Here is a 22,704-nt window from a genome sequence, read left to right as displayed (position 1 = left end):
ATAAAACCAATGTTTTGACCAACTTTCATGATGATTGGGCAAAATTGTGACTTCTAGAGTGTTTACAAGGTTTCTCTATAGCCAAATAAGGAAAACTGCCCCCCCCTCTGGCAGCCATGTTATTTAACTGACCGGAACCATTTTCAAACTCAACTCTCATTTCAAGGAAAGAAATGTTTTGACCAAAGTTCATGAAAATTGGGCCAAAAATGTGAATACTAGAGTGTTCACATGTTTTCCCTGTACACATATAGAGAAGAATGCCCCGCCCACTTGCAGTCATGTTTTTTCACCGATCTGGACCATTATCGAACTCGTCCGAGACATCAATAAAACCAATGTTTTGACCAACTTTCATGATTGGGAAAAAATTGTGACTTCTAGAGTGTTTACAAGGTTTCTCTATAGCCAAATAAGGAAAACTGCCCCGCCCACTGGCGGCCATGTTTTTCAACGGACCGGAACCACTTTTGAACTTGACCAACATATCATTAAGACAATCATTTTGACAAAGATACATGAAGATTGGGCATGAAATGTGACTTCTACAGTATTTTTTCTTTTTTTTGACCTAGTGACCTAGTTTTTTACCCGGCATGACCCAGTTTCGAACTCGACCGAGATTCATTGAGACAAAGCTTCTGACCAAGTTTCATGAAGATCGGACAATAAATGTGGCCTCTAGAGTGTTTACGAACAAATGTGGACGGACGACAAACGGATGGACGGACAGATGACGTATGGACGACGGACAAAGACTGGTCACAAAAGCTCACCTGAGCAATCAGGTGAGCTATAAAAACTCCATAAATGAAATGCCAGACGGACTCTCAGACGAACAGAAATTTCATTGATGGCTGCTATATGCAACCCTACCAGGGGCATAACAAGGATTTTTGTAAAAATATAAACAATTTTTTCATTTCATTTACCATGGTTACTAATGCTGCTGGTTTTTGAGTGCCAGATGGTCTCTCTTTTGGCTCCTTCACCTGCTGAGCTGGCAGTGTCTCCTTTCGATGTTGTGATAAGGTACCCTTGTTAGCCACGGTTGACCAGCCATCCTATGACAAAGAGGACAAACAACCAATTTACATATTTTCTATGTAATACACTTTTTCTGTAGTTTATCGACTGATCACTTTGTGAATAGAAACAATTTTGTCAGAAGAACATAACAATAATCAGGAACTGAATTGTTCATTTTAACTTACAAAACTGTGAACACTTTGGGATTTATAATCATGCACATTTCCTTGGATATAGAGTTTGACAGTTTAAAATGAAATAATCTTTCAGTGTTATCACCTTTTGTTGTGTCATATACATTAACGTATATACGATCTAATACGAGTTGTGAATTCATACCTAATTTTTTTAATTTGTTCAGGAATGTTGCCTTTGGCAAGCTTACAAACACATTTCCTGGGTTAAATGTTTAATGAATCATGGCATGACATGATAAGACGTGTAAGATCGTTTCAATCACTTATTTTTAAAGTAGCAATCAAAATTTATATTTATGTTAAAATCACAATTAAACCATCAAGTTGTTTACATTGTCAAACAGAACTTGAACTTGCAATGTCCTGTCAGAAAAATAGTGTCATGTTTTTGGTGAGTCAAACAAAAATTAACTTCATTACACATGTTTAAGATAACAATATTACTACTGGTGATACTACATAGATGTAGCATCATGTGATAAATTAAAATATAAAGGTACATTAAAACTCCAGAAACATAATCAGAAAAGAAATAATTAATGTAAACAAAAATTATTCTTTTAGTTAAGACTCACGACCACTTGGCAAAACAAACCGAAACAATAACTACAACGCATTCTTCATGTTAAAAATGATTTAATCTGGGATCAACCTCATGGAACAGATAAGCTAAAGAAATTTCATGTTATTTGCATAAAAATGAAAAAAATATTGCGCGGGTAATATATTATTCCAGTCTGCCAATTCTATTTTAATCTGAAAAATACAACAGTGATGCACACATCTAAGTCTTGATGAAGCAAGAGGAGCCTTATGCATGAAGAACAAAATCTGAGGCAGTAGTTCATGTATATTTAAACATATTTTATTTTTTTAAGATGCGATGTGCTGAGTTTGTGGTTGTTTGAATGATGTGTGATGTTTGTGTACAAAGTAAAGTTTGTTTGTTTATTTGGGGGTATAACACTATCAGCTGACCAACCATGTAAAAAGTGGTAATCTGCCTACAACAGCCTTTGACCACTTCCATCGACTGGCTGATGTAAAGAGAATGGGCTGTACACATATGTCAAAAAAAGAAGAGCTGTGTTTGTGAAACACAATGCCCTCTGAAAAGTGTTATTATAGAGAAAATTGTTAAGTCCAAGGTCCTCAACTTCATCAAAAATCAATGGACCGGAACACTTGAACTTGATCGTTAAGTCATGTAGACTCACACACCAAAATAAGGCCAGTATCTTGAAGCTTTTTTGGAAAAATAATCTGGAAAAGAGTAAGTCCGTGGCCCGTAACTTCCTCAAAAATCGATGGACTGGAAAGTAACACAATCTTGATCTGTAAGTAATATACTGGTAGGTAGACTCACGAACCAAAAATCAGGTAAATATATGCAAGCATTTGGGAAAAAAGTATGGAAAACAGGTCTTAAAGAAAACATTTCTTAGTCTAAAGCCCACAACTTCGCCAAAATTCAATGGACCAGAAAGAAACACGAACTTGATCTGTAAGTAATGTAGGTAGACTCACACACACAAAGTCAGGTAAATATCTGACAGCGTTTAGAAAACAAGAGCTGTCAGAGGACAGCGCGCTCGACTATTCGAGTGCTTGACAATATAACATAAGCCATCATGGAGAGGGGGGTATAATTTGGTTGTGTGGTCATTTAATAGATAATCTTTCAAAAATTAAGAAAAATATTTTATTTATTTTTTATTTGTTTTAGGGGGGGGGAGGGATAGTTTGGATGGAGTCCATTGTGGTATGTCAGGTAAGTGTTGTTTTGTCAAAGTATTGTCATGAATATTAATGATTTTCTGCAGTGTCGTAAAATTGTAGAGCATGATTTTACGACTCCTATCGAAAATCTGTATCGTCAATGTTAACATTTTTGCGTAGCAGGCAAGACAATGTAATTTAAAGTTTGGCTTTGTTCAAGTTCAGATTTTTGTCAGACAAATCAGTTAATAAAATAGAATCCGACGCTTAACTGACACGAAACATAAATATGAAGAAACACAAAAACGTCAATTTTATCCTAGATGGAAAATCAATCAGTTCCCATGGCTTGAATTTGACGAAGAAAAGCAAAACAAGAAATGTGTCCACAGGACACGGATGCTCCCAACTGTAACTTTGTCACTACATAAAAGTATAACTGTGTAAACGCTTGGTAGAAGTTATTAGCTTTTTTCAAATCCTAAACGCAGATTTCGAACCTAAACGCGGACCCTAAGTTGAAGGTCAAGGTCACAGCGGTCAAAATGTGTGTGCGTATGGAAAGGCCTTGTCCATATACACATGCATGCCAAATATGAAATTGCTATCTGAAGCAACATAGAAGTAATAAGCATTTTTCTAAATATAAACGCAAAATGTGACAGACAGACGGACGGACAGACGAATGGACAGTCCGATCACTATATGCCCTCCTTCGGGGGCATAAAAACTGCTTAGAATATCAAAATAAATCAGAAAGCCACATAAACTAGAGAGCGGACAACATGCTTAATCCTTGAAATGCACTAAGTGACCCCATGACCTAGTTTTTGACCTGGCATGACCCATATTCGAACTTGACCTAGATATTGTCTTAATAAACTTCTTACCAAGTTTAGTAAAGATCAGATGAAAACTACTTCAATTAGAGAGTGGACACCATGCTAAATCCTTGAAATGCACTAAGTGACCTAGTTTTTGACCCGGCATGACCCATATTCAAACTTGACCTAGATATTGTCTTGATATAACTTCTGACCAAGTTTAGTAAAGATCAGATGAAAACTACTTCAATTAGAGAGCGGACACCATGCTAAATCCTTGAAATGCACTAAGTGACCCTGTGACCTAGTTTTTGACCCGGCATGACCCATATTCGAACTTGACCTAGATATTGTCTGGATACAACTTCTGACCAAGTTTGGTAAAGATCGGCTGAAAACTATTTGAATTAGAGAGCGGACACGAAGTGTGACCAACCGACCGACCGACTAACCGACCGACCGACCGACGGACAGTGCGTAGACTATATACCCCCTTTTCTTCGAAATAGGGGCATAAAAAGTGTTATTTTATTGTTTTACTCTATGCATAAAAAAATCTGGTGTTCACTGATTATTTACTGATAAATCCTGATTAAACAGTTACATGACACAATTGTGTTCATTTGCTATGTCATTTATGGTCTAGTAGACATCAGGTTCGGGCTAGTACATTTTAAGAGGAGCTGGTCCGACGGTCTTGCTGTAAAAAAAAGTAAATGTCGAACCCTGTTTTGGGACAGACACACACAATGGCAGACAGACAGGCCAAAAACAATATACCCCCGGGCATAAAAACAAGGGAGGGGTGGGGGTGGTGAGGGGTGTATAGTGTGTGGGTGTGGTCATTAATTACATTCTCTTCCAAAAATATGAAAAAAAAATGTGTTTAGGGGGATTCTTGGGTCCGGATGGTTGGACGGTCTTTCAAAAATAAAATAATAAAAATAAATATTTGTTTTTTTAACCATGTTTAAAAAAAATGGGGGGGGAGAGGTCGGGGTGAGGGTTGAGAGGTGTGGTCATTTATTAGAATGATAATCTTTCAAAAATAAGAAAAATAACGAAACAATTTTTTATTTTTTTTTGGGGGGGGGGGGGCGGGGGATTCTGGGCTAGGGTGTGGGGGATGGTTTGGATGGAGTCTATTGTGGAATGTTAGGTAAGTGTTGTTTTGTTAATAGTATGACTCAAATTTGTTAATAAGCAAAGAAGTTATGGCAATTTTAGCAAAATTTAATAATTTGACCTTAAGAGTCAAGGTCATTCAAAGGTCAAGGTCAAATTCAGCTTACCAGGTACAGTAAGTACCCTCATGATAGTATGAAAGTATTTGAAGTTTGAAAGCCTTGATACTTATGAAGTAAAGTGGATCCAAACACAAAATTTAACCAAATATTCAAAGTTACTAAGTAAAAAAAGGGCCATAAAAAGTAAAAACAAGAGCACCACTCGTCTATTTTCCTTTTTAAAGGTGTAGGGACCTATCTCAATTTCAATCACAAAGGATGAAGGGGTGGAGTGGAGAGGGGTGTATAGTGTGGGGGTGTGGTCATTTATTACATTATCTTCCAAAAATGCAAAAAAATATATAAAAAAATTGGGGTGGGGGGGGATTCTTTGGTGGTATGGTTGGACGGTATTTCAAAAATAAAATAATAAAAATAAATATTTGTGTTTTTTAACCATGTTTGAAAAAAACAAGAGATGTGTTTATCAGAAACACAATGCCCCCTATTGCGCCGCTTTGATATTATTATTGATTTTTTTTTTACCTTTCACCGAAGGATGACCTAAACCTTCAACTTTCACCACTCAAAATGTGCAGCTTTATGAGAAGGCCGCTTTGAAATATTATTTTTTTGATCTTTGACCTTGAAGGATGACCTTGAACTTCCACCACTCAAAATGTGCAGCTTCATGAGAATGCCGCTTTGAAATTATTATTTTTTTACCTTTGACCTTAAAGAATGACCTTGACCTTGAAGAATGACCTTGACCTAGTGTGACCGGGTCGACTTTCTCCCGATTTGTCTTAATAGTGGTTTATAACCCTTACCTATTATTTTAACATTATATTTTCTTGAGTGTGATCACATGATCAAATCCGAGGGAAAAGGTGGAAGACATCTTTATGTAATCTAAAACCACCAGTTAAAACTTCACTCTAGTGGTCAATATTGGTTCGTATGTTTGTATTTGATTGTATGTTATTGAAAACGGTTGCAATGCATTGTTTTCTTTGTATTTTGTTTGAGGTTTGAACATGTTAAATGTTCAAATCATATGATTTCGCGAATGTTCAGAATGGCAGCAAATTAGTATATTCACTTTTAGATAACAACTTATACACTCAGTTGAAACACCATAATATCTGTTTGCATGCTCTAATTTACAGCACCAGTAGGGTGAGAGAGGATTGAAGGAAGAGAAAGAGAAAAGGGGACTCAATTCCACAAATTGGTAAGAATTGTATAAATTGTATTGTGTTGAATGAAATATTTGTTAACTCATTATTTGGAAAGTTGTTGATGCTGCGTTGCTGTATTTATGATTATTGTTGTCATTTTTGTGCATATGAATGGTTGAGTCATATAAATTACATGTTAAGGCCACTAGAACAGAACTATTGTTTATTGTTTAGTATTTTATTGTTTTATATATTTCAGATCCTTCGATTGAGATTCACTCTGGGATACAAGTTATTTCTTCTGCATAATTTGATTATGAACTTCTAACCTTATTAAAAGAAGTGAACTTGGAAACTGTCTTGAATTATAAATTTATCTTGTGTATTGGTTTACAACACCCGTAACCAAGGGTTACAAATGGCGCCCAACGTAAATTATCCACAGATGTAGGAACCTGATCAGACAAGCGCATTCTTCAAGACCATCGTCACCGGTATACAGGCCTAGGCTCCAACTTGTACATGTACAAGACATCACGACTTATCCGAAGGATTTCTTCTAGAACCAGCAATTCATGTGGACATTTATTAACGCACAAAACTATTGTGCAATTAGGACTTGAAACAGTGTTATTATTTTAATAAATATATTGTGTTCTGGTGGCCAGAAAAAGAAAAACAGCAGATTTGTAAGTAATATTTTTAGAGGAAATTTTGCAGTTGTTACAGTTTTGATTTTGGCCATATTTTATTAATTTCTTTAAAACAAAAAAGGTGGGTTGGAAAAAACTGTAACATCTTGTTTATTTCCATTGTGTATGATATTGTAAGTACGAAAGTGATTTTTGAAGAGATTTCGCAGGATTCACTTTAATTAATTGGTGGCGGAATACAGTATTTAATATTGGCATTCTTACTAATATTTCATTAATAATCACATTGCTGCTATTCTGAATTTACTTTTATTACTCTACATTACTTTTGATAGTGTTGCAACCGTTTCAGTTATTTTTTTATTGCTGACCCATATTCAATATTTTCTGTTCTGTTCCTGGTTATTAACTGGAATATCTGTCTGTGTTGACCTTGAAGTTGACATTTGGTGCTGACATTTCGTGACTATTGACAAGTAAATAGTTCAGCAGTTTTACTATGTAGTATTAGAAATTTAGTTAGATTTGGTAGTTGTGCCAACTAAAAAAAGTTTTGAAACAAAAGTCTTTTATTGCAATATTTTGTATTACATATTGTAATTTCTACATTATTAAATAATTATTCAACCAATATAAATATAATTCTGTTTAAATTTCAGTTTTGTCAGATATTTCTTTTCAGAAAAAGAGTTCATACATATATATGCAAATACATGTATGACCGACACATTTCATAGTTTAATTAAGTGTTTTTTTCATCCTGTTCTGTAGTTTTACCACAGATTAGGATTATAACTTGGTTCTGTATAATTGAAATTGGGAATTTTCTGAACGACAGGAGATATTACAAACATTGTTCGGTTTACCGTAAAGTTTTTATACTTCATAATAAGCGCACCTTGTGCAATACCGTATTTACCCTAAAGCTATTGTTAAATAGTTCATTAAATCAAAGTTAATAATTTTATTAAACACACTTAAACTGTTTAAAGAGATTAAAATAAAATAATTATTTAATACAAATTAATTATATAAGTAAAATAAAATAAATAATAATAAAAAAAGAAAAAAAAAAATAAACTTTTTAATTACATTGATCATAGCTGTGATAAGTGTATGCCATTTATAACTTTAACATTAAAGTATACTGCTATTACATTTTAAGATATGTGAATTTTATTGTGAATGAATGTTATCATGATTGTATTATTTTGTGCTGTTTGACATTTTATTTTTTGTACAACGGGTTGTTTTGGATATTGAAATTTACAGACATAGTGAAAATCTTCGGCCATTCAGTGCTCCACAGGTGTATTATAGACTTATTAAAAAGTGATTTTGACTTTTATGTGTGAAAGACAATTAATAGTGAGTGACATTTAAACTTTGTGCATAGTTATAAACATTAAACTGCTTAGTGGAAAAGTTTGTTAAATGGCTGATTCTGAGGAGGAGCAACAAGAAGAAGGAAAATTCAACATGGCGACAGGACCGGTAGACTTAACAAAGGACGAAGTTAAGTTGTTGGAAGCCTTGAAAATTTTTGGTATCCAACCGAAGTGTGACACTCCACAAGATATGCTAAGAATTGCACAAGCGTTCGGAAGTGTGAAAAGTGAAGAGCCGGAACATGTTGTGCCTAAAGCGACTGAAGTTAAAGTGGGTTATCAATACCCAAAACTGTCCATATTCTTCGGAGATCAAGGGAAAGGGGAAGTCACATGGGATACTTTCAAGTATGAGGTGGAGGCCACAGTCAACAGCAAGGTGTTCAAATCAGAACAAGTTTTATTGGGTGTTCGACGTGCTGTGAAAGGAAGTGCTGGCGATGTACTACGTCGTCTAGGACCTGATGTGACTCTTCAAGAAGTCATGCAGAAGCTTGACAGCACATATGGTTGTATAGAGTCGCGTGAAAGTGTAATGCGGAAATTTTATTCTAGCCAACAACAGACAGGAGAGTCTGTTTCAGCCTATGCCGCTAGGCTAGAGGAATTTTTTGAAACTGCCATACATCTGAAGGCTTTGAAACGATCTGACATGGATGTGTTGAAAACTGTTCTACATGCTGGATTAAAAAAGGATTTGAAGCATCTGTCAACTTACCAATGTGACAAGCTGGTTGAATACGATGAATTTAAGCGAGAATTAAGGAAGATAGAAGCAGATATGAAGGAGTCAGTTGGGGAAACGAAAACATGTAAACCTGCTGTAAATGTTGAAAAGAAAGAGCAGTCTGATCTATCGGAAATGAAAGAATTGCTTAAACAATTGAACCATCGAATAGACCAGATGGAGAAAAAGCAGGAAGCGCCCCAGTATTACATAGGAAGAAATTATTACAGGGGTCAGGGTCGTGGTGCTTATGCGACAAGTAATTTTAGAGGTGGTCGTAGCACTTCCCATGATAGGGGCAGTGGCCATGGTACTTTCTATAGGGGCAGAGGTGCTGATGCACCTAGAGGAAACTTTAGACCTCAAAGCATGGCGTTCAATGTAGAATGCTATCAATGCCATGAAAAAGGGCATGTTATGAGAGACTGTCCTGCAAATGCAGAGGTCATTTGTTTCAAATGTAGAGAAAAAGGGCACAAACAATGGCAATGCCCAAAAGTGAAAGTGCCTCGGCAACAGGATCGAACGTAGGCACACATAGGATAGACCCTCAACTTGTTGGCGAAACAAATGAAGTCAAAGTTTGTATAAATGACATACAGACACTTGCACTTTTAGACACAGGCAGTTGTGTCAGCGTTATATCAGAGTCTTTTCATAAAAATCAACTGGTAAATATTGAGATACAACCTTTAAACACTCTTTTGAAAATTGAATGCGCGGATGGTAAAGAATTGCCATATATTGGATATATTGAAATTGATTTGAAGATTGATGAAGGTTTGCCTAGGTCTACATTGAAACATTGTTTGTTTCTTGTGTCACCTGACACTCATTACTCTTCCAGAGTACCAGTAATCATAGGCACCAATATATTACAAGAATATTTGACAGAATGCAAACAAAACTTTGGAGATACTTTTCTACAAAAAGCTAAACTTCACACCCCTTGGTACCTTAGTTTAAGAACCATGGTAATAAGAGAAAAAGACCTTAAAAAGAATAAGAATAAAATTGCTTTAATAAGATGTGCAGTTCCGCACAAAGTTTTATTAAAGCCAAATGAGTGCTTGGAATTGAATGGGTACATTGACAGGACTGTTAATTACCCTGATACAACAGCATTGTTGCAGGAGTCAGAACACAGCAACTTGCCATTATATGTCGATGTGACACCGGCAGTTGTGAATGTGAAGTCGGATCAGAAACATGTTATTGTTACATTATCTAATCTGACAACCAACACTGTTGTTATTTCACCAAAAGCTATATTGTGTGAACTGCAACCAGTAACTGTTACAAAAGAGCAAAATTGCACTCTCAATACTGAACATGAAGAAATAATAGACACATTGAACATTGACGAACACAGAATATTGTCAACTGAACAAAGAGAGAAATTAAAACACTTACTTAGGACACATAAAGACATTTTTTCAACTTCAGAAACTGACATAGGAGTATGCAACAAAATAAAACATAGGATAGATTTAATAGATGAAAGACCCTTTAAGCAAAGACATCGCAGAATTCCACCTCCAATGATAGAAGAAGTAATACAACACATTAACCAGCTTTTAGAAGGGGGAATAATTAGACCATCAAAATCACCATGGACAAGCAATGTTGTATTAGTAAGAAAGAAAAATGGTAAACTTAGGATGTGCGTCGATTATAGAATGTTGAATGATAAAACAGTTAAGGACGCATATGCATTACCACGAATCGAAGAAGTGTTTGACTGCTTAAATGGGGCGAAGTTTTTCTCTACTATCGACATGAAGTCCGGGTATCACCAGGTTGAGGTAGAGGAAAGCCACAAGGAACGCACAGGATTCACAGTTGGTTCCTTAGGATTCTATGAGTTCAACAAAATGCCGTTTGGTTTGAGCAATTCGCCGGCCACTTTTCAAAGATTAATGGAGGAATGCCTACAAGGACTAAACATGAAAATCTGCGTAATATTTCTGGATGACCTAATTATATATAGTGACACATATGAACAACATTTAGAAAGATTAAATATCATACTTGAGAGATTGAAATCATGTAATCTGAAACTAGCTGCTGAGAAATGCTCTTTTTTCCAGACAAAAGTCAATTTTCTAGGTCATGTGGTCAGTGCAGACGGTATTGAAACGGATCCGGCAAAAATACAAAAAGTAAAGGACTGGCCTACACCTGAAAATGCGGATGAATTGCGCTCATTTCTAGCCTTTGCGGGATATTACCGCAGATTTGTCAAGGATTTTAGCAAAATTACAAGGCCATTATCAGAATTGCTTCCTCCAACATCAGTTAAAAAGGGCAAATCAAAACATCATAAACTTTGGAAATGGACTGACAATGAACAAGAGATATTTGATAAACTGAAGCACATTTTATGTTCTCCTCCAATTTTAGCGTATCCTGATTTCAATAAACCCTTTGAGTTGCATACCGATGCGTCAATAAAAGCTTTAGGTGCTGTCCTATACCAGACTCAAGAAGATAAGAAACGGGTTATTGCTTATGCAAGCCGTGCCTTGAACAAAGCCGAAAGAAATTACAGTGCCTTTAAGTTGGAATTCCTAGCTCTTAAGTGGGCAGTGACTGAAAAGTTTTCAGACTACCTATCTTTAAATCACTTTTCAGTTATTACTGATAACAACCCGCTTACTCATATCCTGTCTAGTGCGAAGTTGGATGCAACTGGTCAGAGGTGGGTAGCTGCATTAGGACAATACTCATTTGATATTGCTTACAGACCAGGCATGCAAAATACAGATGCTGATGGGATGAGTAGGTATCCATATGAACGGGTTGTAAATAATAATGCAGAAATGGTAACAATTGATGAACACACTGTAAAGGCAATATGTAACGGTATGATTACTGTAAATTCATACATTGAAACTTTGCCTATGGCTTCTCTCAATTTTGAGGAAATTGATGAAATAGGTCAAGGACTAGCACAAAAAGAATTAAGAGAAATCAGAAGAATGCAAAGGCAAGATCAGTTCATTGATCGTTGGAGAAAATACAAAATAGATGAGACAATTCCATCTGTATTCATGACAAAAAATGATTTTATTATGAAAAAACAGTTCAACAATTTTAAAATTAAACGTGGAATTTTATATAGAGTAATACATGATGAAGATCAAGTTATAGAACAACTTGTTGTACCAGACTGTTACAAAAAAGATATCCTAAAAGGAGTACATGACAATGTAGGCCATCCCGGAAAAGAAAGAACAATGAGGTTGATGAGGGAGAGATTTTACTGGCCAGGGATGGCAGCTGAAATAGATGATTATGTGAACAAATGTGAGAGATGTTTAAGGCGGAAGTCTGTTGTAGGTAGAGCTCCACTAGTGAGTATTACCACAACATATCCTTTGGAATTAGTTTGTTTCGACTACTTGACTCTGGAACCATCTAAAGGAGGTATCAGTAACATCTTGATTATCACAGATCATTACACAAAATATGCTGTTGCCATACCGACAAAAAATCAAACTGCGAAAACAACAGCTGAAGCGTTTTACAACAACTTTGTAGTGAATTACGGAATACCAACACGTTTACATTCGGACCAGGGTGCTAATTTTGAAAGCGACATTATCAAGGAACTTTGTAAATTAACAGACATTAAAAAAAGCCATACAACACCTTACCATCCTCAAGGCAATTCAGGGCCTGAGAGATTTAATAGAACCTTATTGGATATGCTTGGAACCTTGAATAATGAACAGAAAAAAGATTGGAAAAAGTACATTGGACATCTTGTATATTCTTATAACTGTGTACCACATGAGTCAACAAGGTATTCACCATATGAATTAATGTTTGGAAGGAAGCCGAGACTTCCTATTGATGCAACATTTGAAAAAATCAGAGACCAAACAGTTAGTAAGGAGACAGATGACTACATTAAAGAGCTGAAAGAAAGAATGGACACTACCAGAAAGATAGTACAAATTCATACAGAAAAAGCCAAAACTAAACAGAAAAAAGGCTATGACAAAAAAGCAAAAGCTGTCAAAATATCTGTAGGAGATAAAGTTTTAGTTAAAAGACTGGCATTTGATGGCAAACATAAAATTGAAGACAAATATGAAAATGAAGTATATGAAGTTGTGCAACAGCCAAAGGATGATATACCTGTATTCAAAGTCAGAAATGAAGATATTGGAAAAGAAAGAGTATTGCATCGAAACCATTTGTTTCGAATAGAGGGACAGGAAAATGAAAGTGAAGAATTGATTGCTGAGCAGTGCAAAGATTATGAAACAGACGTTTCAGTGAAAAAGGAGTTAGGTGACGTCACCAGAAATGATGATTCCGAAAGTGAAGAGGAAGCGTACTTTGTATATACTACATTGGCAAATGGGGACGCCCATGCTTCAGTCACTAAGAGTAAGAATCAGGAGATTGAAAATCTGAGTGTTGATTCAGAATCAGAGTCTGAAACAAATGTTGAGTCAGATAATGTTGCAGTGGGAGATGCTGTAAGTAATCAACCTGAAGGGTTGGATACAAAGGAGAATGTTGAGCCCAAAGCTGATAATTCAGAGGCTAGTGAGGATATTGTACCAGATGAAACGAATACAGGAATTACATCTGAACATATAGAGGCAAATAAAATAGAACCACAGGAAAAGAATAGGAACAGTAGTGGTATAGAAATTAATGCAGAAAGTTCAAGACATGAGATAGATCATAGTGGAAGTGTTAAGAGTAAAACACCACCTGTTCCTCAACTTCGAAGATCTGTGAGGCCTAGAAAACCACCCGATAGATATGGTGCGTATCTAATGACCTCAACGACACCAGAAACACTAGAAAGTAAAATAATGAATTTAAATGTTTTACTTAATTCAGGGGTTTTGGAAGATATGGATGTTGAAATTGCCAATAAATTAGTTGGGGCAATATTTCAGTGAAAACTGACAGGATTTGATATGTTTTTTTACATTGATTTTAAAATATGTGTGTAAACTTGTATATAGTTTTAACAATTACATGTGCATTGAAATGATTTCATAGAAGTATTATTTAGACATTATTGTCTGATTGTTATATTTGGTTTCTGAATACAAATCATTTCACAACATGTAAATGTTCAATGCTAGGTTGAGTATTGATACATGTATATAATACATGTTATAATATTGTTGTATGTACATGCATGTTTTAGATTGTATTAAGGTTTATTTTGTATATAACTGTGTATTGCTTACAGTTACATCAAGCTGTCACATAATTTATGATAGAAATTGTGTTTATCTTAAATATGAGATACATATAATCTTGCATAACTAAAAAATAAAAAAAAACAAAAAAAAAACAACATCATTAAAAATATAATTTAATTGTTCATTATAGTTTAAGTTAATCAAAACAATTTAAATATAAATGATAACAAAATTATAGTCAATGTAATCTTTTGTCTTTAATATAAATGTATACAATAATAAAACTAAATTAAAATAAAATGTTAATAATAAATAAATAAAATTAAAATATATTTTAGATTTTAAAAAGACCTGAGAGGTCGCAGTTAAAAGGTGGGGAGGAGGAGCTTGGATTGGTTGGTGCAGTTACTATTATGTAGTGATTGAGTGTAATGTAGTTGACATTTTTTTGTCGTTTAGATCTTGTATAGTATTATTTGTAATAAATACAATGTAGTTGTTTTTAATAAGTACCTAGAAGATAAGTTATGGAAGATTGACGGATTTGACTGATTGGGTCTATGACGGGACGTCATTTCTCGAAGTGGGGGAGTATGTGACCGGGTCGACTTTCTCCCGATTTGTCTTAATAGTGGTTTATAACCCTTACCTATTATTTTAACATTATATTTTCTTGAGTGTGATCACATGATCAAATCCGAGGGAAAAGGTGGAAGACATTTTTATGTAATCTAAAACCACCAGTTAAAACTTCACTCTAGTGGTCAATATTGGTTCGTATGTTTGTATTTGATTGTATGTTATTGAAAACGGTTGCAATGCATTGTTTTCTTTGTATTTTGTTTGAGGTTTGAACATGTTAAATGTTCAAATCATATGATTTCGCGAATGTTCAGAATGGCAGCAAATTAGTATATTCACTTTTAGATAACAACCTATACACTCAGTTGAAACACCATAATATCTGTTTGCATGCTCTAATTTACAGCACCAGTAGGGTGAGAGAGGATTGAAGGAAGAGAAAGAGAAAAGGGGACTCAATTCCACAAATTGGTAAGAATTGTATAAATTGTATTGTGTTGAATGAAATATTTGTTAACTCATTATTTGGAAAGTTGTTGATGCTGCGTTGCTGTATTTATGATTATTGTTGTCATTTTTGTGCATGGATCTTATATGAATGGTTGAGTCATATAAATTACATGTTAAGGCCACTAGAACAGAACTATTGTTTATTGTTTAGTATTTTATTGTTTTATATATTTCAGATCCTTCGATTGAGATTCACTCTGGGATACAAGTTATTTCTTCTGCATAATTTGATTATGAACTTCTAACCTTATTAAAAGAAGTGAACTTGGAAACTGTCTTGAATTATAAATTTATCTTGTGTATTGGTTTACAACACCCGTAACCAAGGGTTACACTAGAACTTCCACCACTCAAAATGTGCAGCTTCATGAGAACGCCACTTTGAATTTAAAACAAAAAAAATTGCCCTTCGACCTTGAAGGATGACCTTGACCTTGAATAATGACCTTGACCTTTCACCACTGAAAATGTGCAGCTTCATGAGAACGCCGCTTTGAATTTTAAATTTATTTTTTTTACCTTGAAGGATGACCTTGACCTTGAACTTTCACCACTTAAAATGTGCAGCTTCATGATAACACCGCTTTGATTTTTTAATATTTTGTTTGACATTTGACCTTGAAGGATGACCTTGACCTTGAAGGATGACCTTGACCTTGAACCTACACCACTCAAAATGTGCAGCTTCATGATAACGCCGCTTTGATTTTTTTTTACCTTTGACCATGAAGGATGACCTTGACCTTGAAGAATGACCTTCACCTTGAACTTCCACCACTCAAAATGTGCAGCTTTATGATAATGCCGCTTTGAAATTTTTTATTTGATTTTTGACCTGTGACCTTGAAGGATGACCTTGAACTTCCACCACTCAAAATGTGCAGCTTCATGAGAATGCCGCTTTGAATTTGTTATTTTTTTTTACCTTGAAGGATGACCTTGAACTTCAACCACTCAAAATGTGCAGCTTCATGACATACACATGCATGCCAAATATCAAGTTGCTATCTTCAATATTAAAAAAGTTATGGCCAATGTTAAAGTTTTTGAACGGACAGACACCATAAATTTGACGTTTGACCTTGAAGGATGACATTCACCTTCAGCTTTTACCACTCAAAATGTTCAGCTCCATGAGATACACATGCATGCCAAATATCAAGTTGCTATCCTCAATATTGAAAAAGTTATGACCAATGTTAAAGTTTTCGGACGGACAGACACCATTAATTTGACATTTGACCTTGAAGGATGACCTTGACCTTCCACCACTCAAAATGTGCAGCTCCATGAGATACACATGTATGCCAAATATCAAGTTGCTATCTTAAAAAGTAAAAAAGTTATGGCCAATGTTAAAGTTTTTTTGGACTGACAGACAGACTGACTGACAGACAGTTCAACTGCTATATGCCACCTTACCGGGGGCATAAAAATTATTTTTTTGGGGTGGGGGTGGGGTGGGGGGGGGGTGTAAAGTGTGAGGGTGTGGTGGTCATTTATTAGATGATCTTTAATTTAAAAAAAAATAATGGGGGGGATTGAGGGGGAGATTCGGGGAGGGGGGGATGGTTTGGACGGAGTCAATTGTGGTATGTCAGGTAAGAGTTGTTTTGTCAAAGTATCAATCAAATCTAATCATAAATAAAGAAGTTATTTGACCTTGAGAGTCAAGGTCATTCAAAGGTCAAGGTAAAATTCAACTTGCCAGGTCCAGTACCCTCTTGATAGCATGAAAGTATTTAAAGTTTAAAAGCAAAAGCCTTGATACTTTAGAAGTAAAGTGAATCTTAACACAAAATGTAACCATATATTCAAAGTTACTAAGTCAAAAAAGGGCCATAATTCTGTAAAAATGACAACCAGAGTTATGCAACATGTCCTTTACTCTCCCCTTATGATAGTTTGCGAGTGTTCCAAGTACGAAAGCAATATCTATGATACTTTAGGGGTAAAGTGGACCAAAACACAAAACTTAACCAAATTTTCAAGTATAAAGGTCCCATAATTCCATCAAAATGCCAGTCAGAGTTACATAACTTTGCCTACACAGTCCCCTTACAATAGTTAGTAAGTGTTGCAAGTATGAAAGCAATGGCTTTGATACTTTAGGAAAAAAGTGGACCTAAACACAAAACTAAACCAAATTTTCAATTTTCTAAGTATAAAAAGGGCCCATAATTCTGATAAAATGCCAATCAGAGTTACATAACTATGCCTGCACAGTCCCCTTATGATAGTTAGTAAGTGTTGCAAGTATGAAAGCAATGGATTTGATACTTAAGGAATAAAATGGACCTAAACACAAAACTTAAGCAAAATTTTCAGTTTTCTAAGTATAAAAAGGGCACATAATTATGTCAAAATGCAAGCCAGAATAATCTTACTTTGCCTGCCCAGTCCCCTAATGATAGTAAGTAAGTGTACCAAGTTTGAATGCAATAGCATTGATACTTTATGAGAAAAGTGTACCTAAACGCAAAACTTAACCGGACGCCGACGCCCACGCCAAGGTGATGACAATAGCTCATTTTTTTTTTCAAAAAATAGATGAGCTAAAAAAGGGCCATAATTCGTGCAAAATGCCAATCAAAGTTATGCAACTTGTCCTGTACAGTCCTCTTATGATAGTTAGCCAGTGTTCCAAGTCTGAAAGCAATAGCTATGATACTTAGGAGTAAAGTGGTCCAAAACACCAAACTTAACGAAATTTTCAATTTTCTAAGTATAAAGGGACCATATTTCTGTCAAAATACCAGTCAGTTACATAACTTTGTCTGCACAGTCCCCTTCTGATAGTAAGTGTTGCAAGTATGAAAGCAATAGCTTTAATACTTTAGGAATTAAGTGGACCTAAACACAAAACCAAATTTTCAATTTTTAAAGTATGAAAAGGGCACATAATTCTGTCAAAATGCCAGCCAGAGTTATCTTTGCCTTCCAATTCCCCACAAGATAGTATGAAAGTGTACCAAGTTTGAATGCAATAGCTTAGATACTTTATTAGACAAGAGGGCCAAGATGGCCCTAGTACGCTCACCTGAGAGGAGGCGGTTCATTCAATCTTTACCAAATGTCAAACTTGACCTAGATATTGTCCAGACAAACATCCTGGTCAAGTTTCATCATTATTTCATCTGCAAGTCATGACCAATGCACCTATGAAGTTTCTTGATCCTAGGCGTAAGCATTCTTGAGTTATCATCCGGAAACAATTTCTTTAAGTTGAGTCGATGTGACCTTGACAGCCATTGTGTGAATACGTTTTTTTGGCAATGTGACCTTGACCTTTGACCTAGTGACCTGATAATCAATAGGGGTCATCTGCGAGTCATGATCAATATACCTATGAAGTTTCATGAACCTAGGCATAAGCGTTCTTGAGTTATCATCCAGAAACCATTTTACTAGTTCAGGTCATCGTGACCTTGACCTTTGACCTAGTGACCTGAAAATAAATAGGCGGCCATGTTTTTTCACCAATCCGGACCGCAGGGCTTAACACTAACTTTTTTCAACTAGCCCAGTCGGGCTAGTAAATGCAGAACCTACTAGCCCTGACCAATCTTTCATGTGACCCGACCAAAGTATTATCAAAACCTTTATATTTATCATTTAATTTGTTTTTTCTTGTGCGTGGAGATGCGCAATTATGATTCAATCATTCTTATTAGCTTGCCTTACTGATGCTTATGAATTCAATATTCATCTACTTAAGACATCTATTTGTAATCTTCACGCCATTTCGGGAGAAATTTCCTTGTCTTTTTTCCTCATACTTTCTCTTACCTCATTACTTCCCTTTTCTTTTCTTATCCTAGGAACCCCCATACCCACCCGTAAAGCCAAACTTAAACAACGACATGAACGTTAAAACCTTTTAACATAGATAACCGCGGTTGCCGTCTGACAACATACGGTAAGCGAATCTTAGGTGTTGCTAAATAACAAAGAACGTTATACGGTTGTCGTAACAATTGTACAAGGTTAACTCTCTACTAAAAGCCGGGATCGACCATTAATATTAGTTTTGCTAATTGAATTGCGTAAAAAAGATTGTCAAAACACTTCTAATCGATCAAACAAATTAAAATTATTTAAATAAATAAATAATAATTTTATATTAACATTGTGTTAATGTCGAGTTTTATACCTTCATCTATCCCCGACAATCCTTGGCGATCCCAGCTTTTATTTTAAAACGTATTTTATGAAGAAAACACGTCACTTCGAGGAAACCAATCAAAACCGTATCTATTGGAATTCCGTTTAAAAATAGGTACTGACGTGTTTTACCAGGAAAACAGGCGGGGATTTTCTGAATTGTCTGTCTCTTTTTGATTGCAATCAGGGGGTTCCAAATCTATTTCGAGTTATGATCTGTTTGTAGTCTCCGACTTCAATCTGGGATTTTATTGTCATCTGATCATACTGTATTAAATTTTTTGCATCTTTCAAAAGCTTATTTTAAACGCAGTTTATTGATATAGAACACATAATCCCGCCCAAAATACACACGACCGGTCGGGCATGTTACTGGGACATTGGCTAGCCTGGACCTAGGTACAGGCAGTGAATATCGTTCGGACGTGCCTTAGTGTTAAGCCCTGCTACCATTTTCAAACTAGTCCGAGATATCAATAAAACCAATGTTTTGACCAACTTTCATGATGATTGGGCAAAAATTGTGACTTCTAGAGTGTTTACAAGGTTTTTCTATAGCCAAATAGGGAAAACTGCCACTATATACATATAGAGAAAAGTGCCCCGCCCACTGGCGGCCATGTTTTTCCCTGATCTCGACCATTTTAAAACTCGTCTGAGACATCAATTGAACCAATGTTTTGACCAACTTTCATGATGATTCGGCAAAAAAAGTGACTTCTAGAGTGTTTACAAGGTTTGTCTATAGCCAAATAAGGAAAACTGCCCCGCCCACTGGCAGCCATGTTTTTCAATGGATCGGAACCACTTTTAAACTCAACCAAGATATCATTAAGACAAACATTTTGACAAAGTTACATGGCATGAAATGTGACTTCTACAGTGTTTACAAGGTTTTTCTTTTTTTTGACCTAGTGACCTAGTTTTTGACCCAGCACAACCCAGTTTCATTGGAACAAAGCATCTGACCAAGTTTTATGAAGATAGGACAAACAATGTTGCCTCTAGAGTGTTAACGAGCAAATGTTAACGGGCGGACAGACGGACATACGACGGACAAAGACCAGTCATAAAAGCTCACCTGAGCAATCAGGTGAGCTAAAAAGATGGATGGGTGGGGTGGAGAGGGGTGTATAGTGTGGGGGTGTGGTCATTTATTACATTATCTTCCAAAAAAAAGAAATAACAAGAGCTGTCAGAGGACAGCATGCTCGACTCTTTGAGTGCTTGACAGTATAACGTAAGCCATCATGGGGAAATTGTTCATATTCAATAATTTATTAGACTATCTTTCAACAAGAGGGCCAAGATAGCCCTAGTTCGCTCAACTGAGAGGAGTTGGTTCATTCAATCTTTACCAAATGTCAAACTTGACCTTGATATTGTCAAGACAAACATCATGGTCAAGTTTCATCATTATTTCATCTGCGAGTCATGATCAATGTACCTATGAAGTTTCATGATCCTAGGCATAAGCATTCTTGAGTTATCATCCGGAAACCATTTTTCTAAGTTGAGTCCCCGTGACCGTGACAGCCATTGTGTGAATACGTTTTTTGGCACTGTGACCTTGACCTTTGACCTAGTGACCTGATGCATGTAATCAATAGGGGTAATCTGCGCGTCATGATCAATATACCTTTGAAGTTTCATGAACCTAGGCATAAGCGTTCTTGAGTTAACATCCCGAAACCATTTTACTGCTTTGGGTCACCGTGACCTTTGACCTAGGGACCTGAAAATCAATAGCGGTCATCTTCGAGTCATGATCAATGTACCTATGAAGTTTTATAATCCTAGGCATAAAGCATACTTGAGTTATCATCTGAAAACCATTTTACTATTTCGGGTCACCGTGACCTTGACCTTTGACCTAGTGACCTGAAAATAAATAGGGGTCATCTACGAGACATGATCAATGCACCTATGAAGTTTCATGATCCTAGGCATAAGCGTTCTTGAGTTATCATCCGGAAATCATTTTACTATTTCGGGTAATCGTGACCTTGACCTTTGACCTAGTGACCTGAAAATCAATATGGGTTATCTGTGAGTCATGATCACTGTATCTATGAAGTTTTATGATCCTAGGCATAAGCGTTCTTGAGTTATCATCTGGAAACTATTTTACTGCTTTGGATCAACGTGAACTTGACCTTTGAACTAGTGACCTTAAAATCAATAGGGGTCATCTGCAAGTCATGATCAACGTATCTATGAAGTTTCATGATCCTAGACATAATTGTTCTTGAGTTATCATCCGGAAACCGTTTTACTATTTCATGTCATCGTGACCTTGACCTTTGACCTAGTGACCTGAAAATCAATAGGGGTCATCTGCGAGTCATGATCAATGTACCTATGAAGTTTCATGATCCTTGGCATAAGCGCTCTTGAGTTATCATCCGGAAACCATCTGGTGGACGGACGGACCGACATGAGCAAAAAAATATACCCCCTCTTCTTTGAAAGGGGGAGGGTCATAATGAGAAAACTGCCCCCCTCCCAACAGCCATGTTATTCAACTGACCGTAACCATTTTTGAACTCAACTCTTGTATCAAGGAATGTTCTGAGCAAATTTCATGAAAATTGGGCCAAAAATGTGACTTCTACTGTGTTCACATGTTTTCACTATATACATTTAGAGAAAAATGCCCCGCCCACTGGCGGCCATGTTTTTCACCAATCACGACCATTTTCAAAATCGTCCGAGATATCAATAAAACCAATGTTTTGACCAACTTTCATGATGATTTGGCAAAAATTGTGACTTTGAGAGTGTTTACAAGGTTTCTCTATAGCCAAATAAGGAAAACTGCCCCGCTCACTGGCAGCCATGTTTTTCAACGGATCGGAACCACTTTTGAACTCAACCAAGATATCATTAAGACAAACATTTTGACAAAGTTACATGAAGATTGGGCTTGAAATGTGACTTCTACAGTGTTTACTAGGTTTTTCTTTTTTTTGACCTAGTGACCTAGTTTTTGACCCGGCACAACCCAGTTTCGAACTCAGCTTAGATTTCATTAAGACAAAGCTTCTGACCAAGTTTTATGAAGATGGGGCAAGAAATGTGGCCTCTATTGTGTTTACGAGCAAATGTTTACCGGACGGACGGACATACGACGGACAAAGAACGGTCACAAAAGCTCACCTGAGCAATCAGGTGAGCTAAAAAGTGGACCTAAACACAAAACTTAACTGTACACAGACGCAGACCCCAACGCTCAGGTGATGATAATAGCTAAAAACTCCAGATATGGAATGCCGGACGGACGGACGGACCGACAAAGGGAATGACGTCCAGAATGTCCCACTG

At 36.1% G+C, this 22,704-nt stretch overlaps 1 protein-coding gene and 1 long non-coding RNA gene across 2 annotated transcripts; both read left to right on the top strand.

Moving 5' to 3' along the window:
• The first annotated feature begins 7,992 nt into the window (after positions 1 to 7,992).
• LOC127881736 (uncharacterized) lies at positions 7,993 to 9,475 on the top strand. Its single transcript, XM_052429852.1, has one exon. The coding sequence runs from the start codon at positions 8,264 to 8,266 to the stop codon at positions 9,473 to 9,475; it is 1,212 nt and encodes a 403-aa protein (XP_052285812.1). The 5' UTR covers positions 7,993 to 8,263.
• Positions 9,476 to 14,513: 5,038 nt separating this feature from the next.
• LOC127834858 (uncharacterized) lies at positions 14,514 to 15,488 on the top strand. The gene is made up of 3 exons (XR_008028256.1): positions 14,514 to 14,897; positions 15,113 to 15,177; positions 15,393 to 15,488. It is a non-coding gene; the product is annotated as an uncharacterized LOC127834858 (long non-coding RNA).
• Positions 15,489 to 22,704: the final 7,216 nt, after the last annotated feature.

This window comes from Dreissena polymorpha, chromosome 1, assembly GCF_020536995.1.
Source record: "Dreissena polymorpha isolate Duluth1 chromosome 1, UMN_Dpol_1.0, whole genome shotgun sequence".
Lineage (NCBI taxonomy): Eukaryota > Metazoa > Mollusca > Bivalvia > Myida > Dreissenidae > Dreissena > Dreissena polymorpha.
Note: the sequence above shows the minus strand (reverse complement) of the source record. Positions and strands in the feature narration are given on the sequence as shown.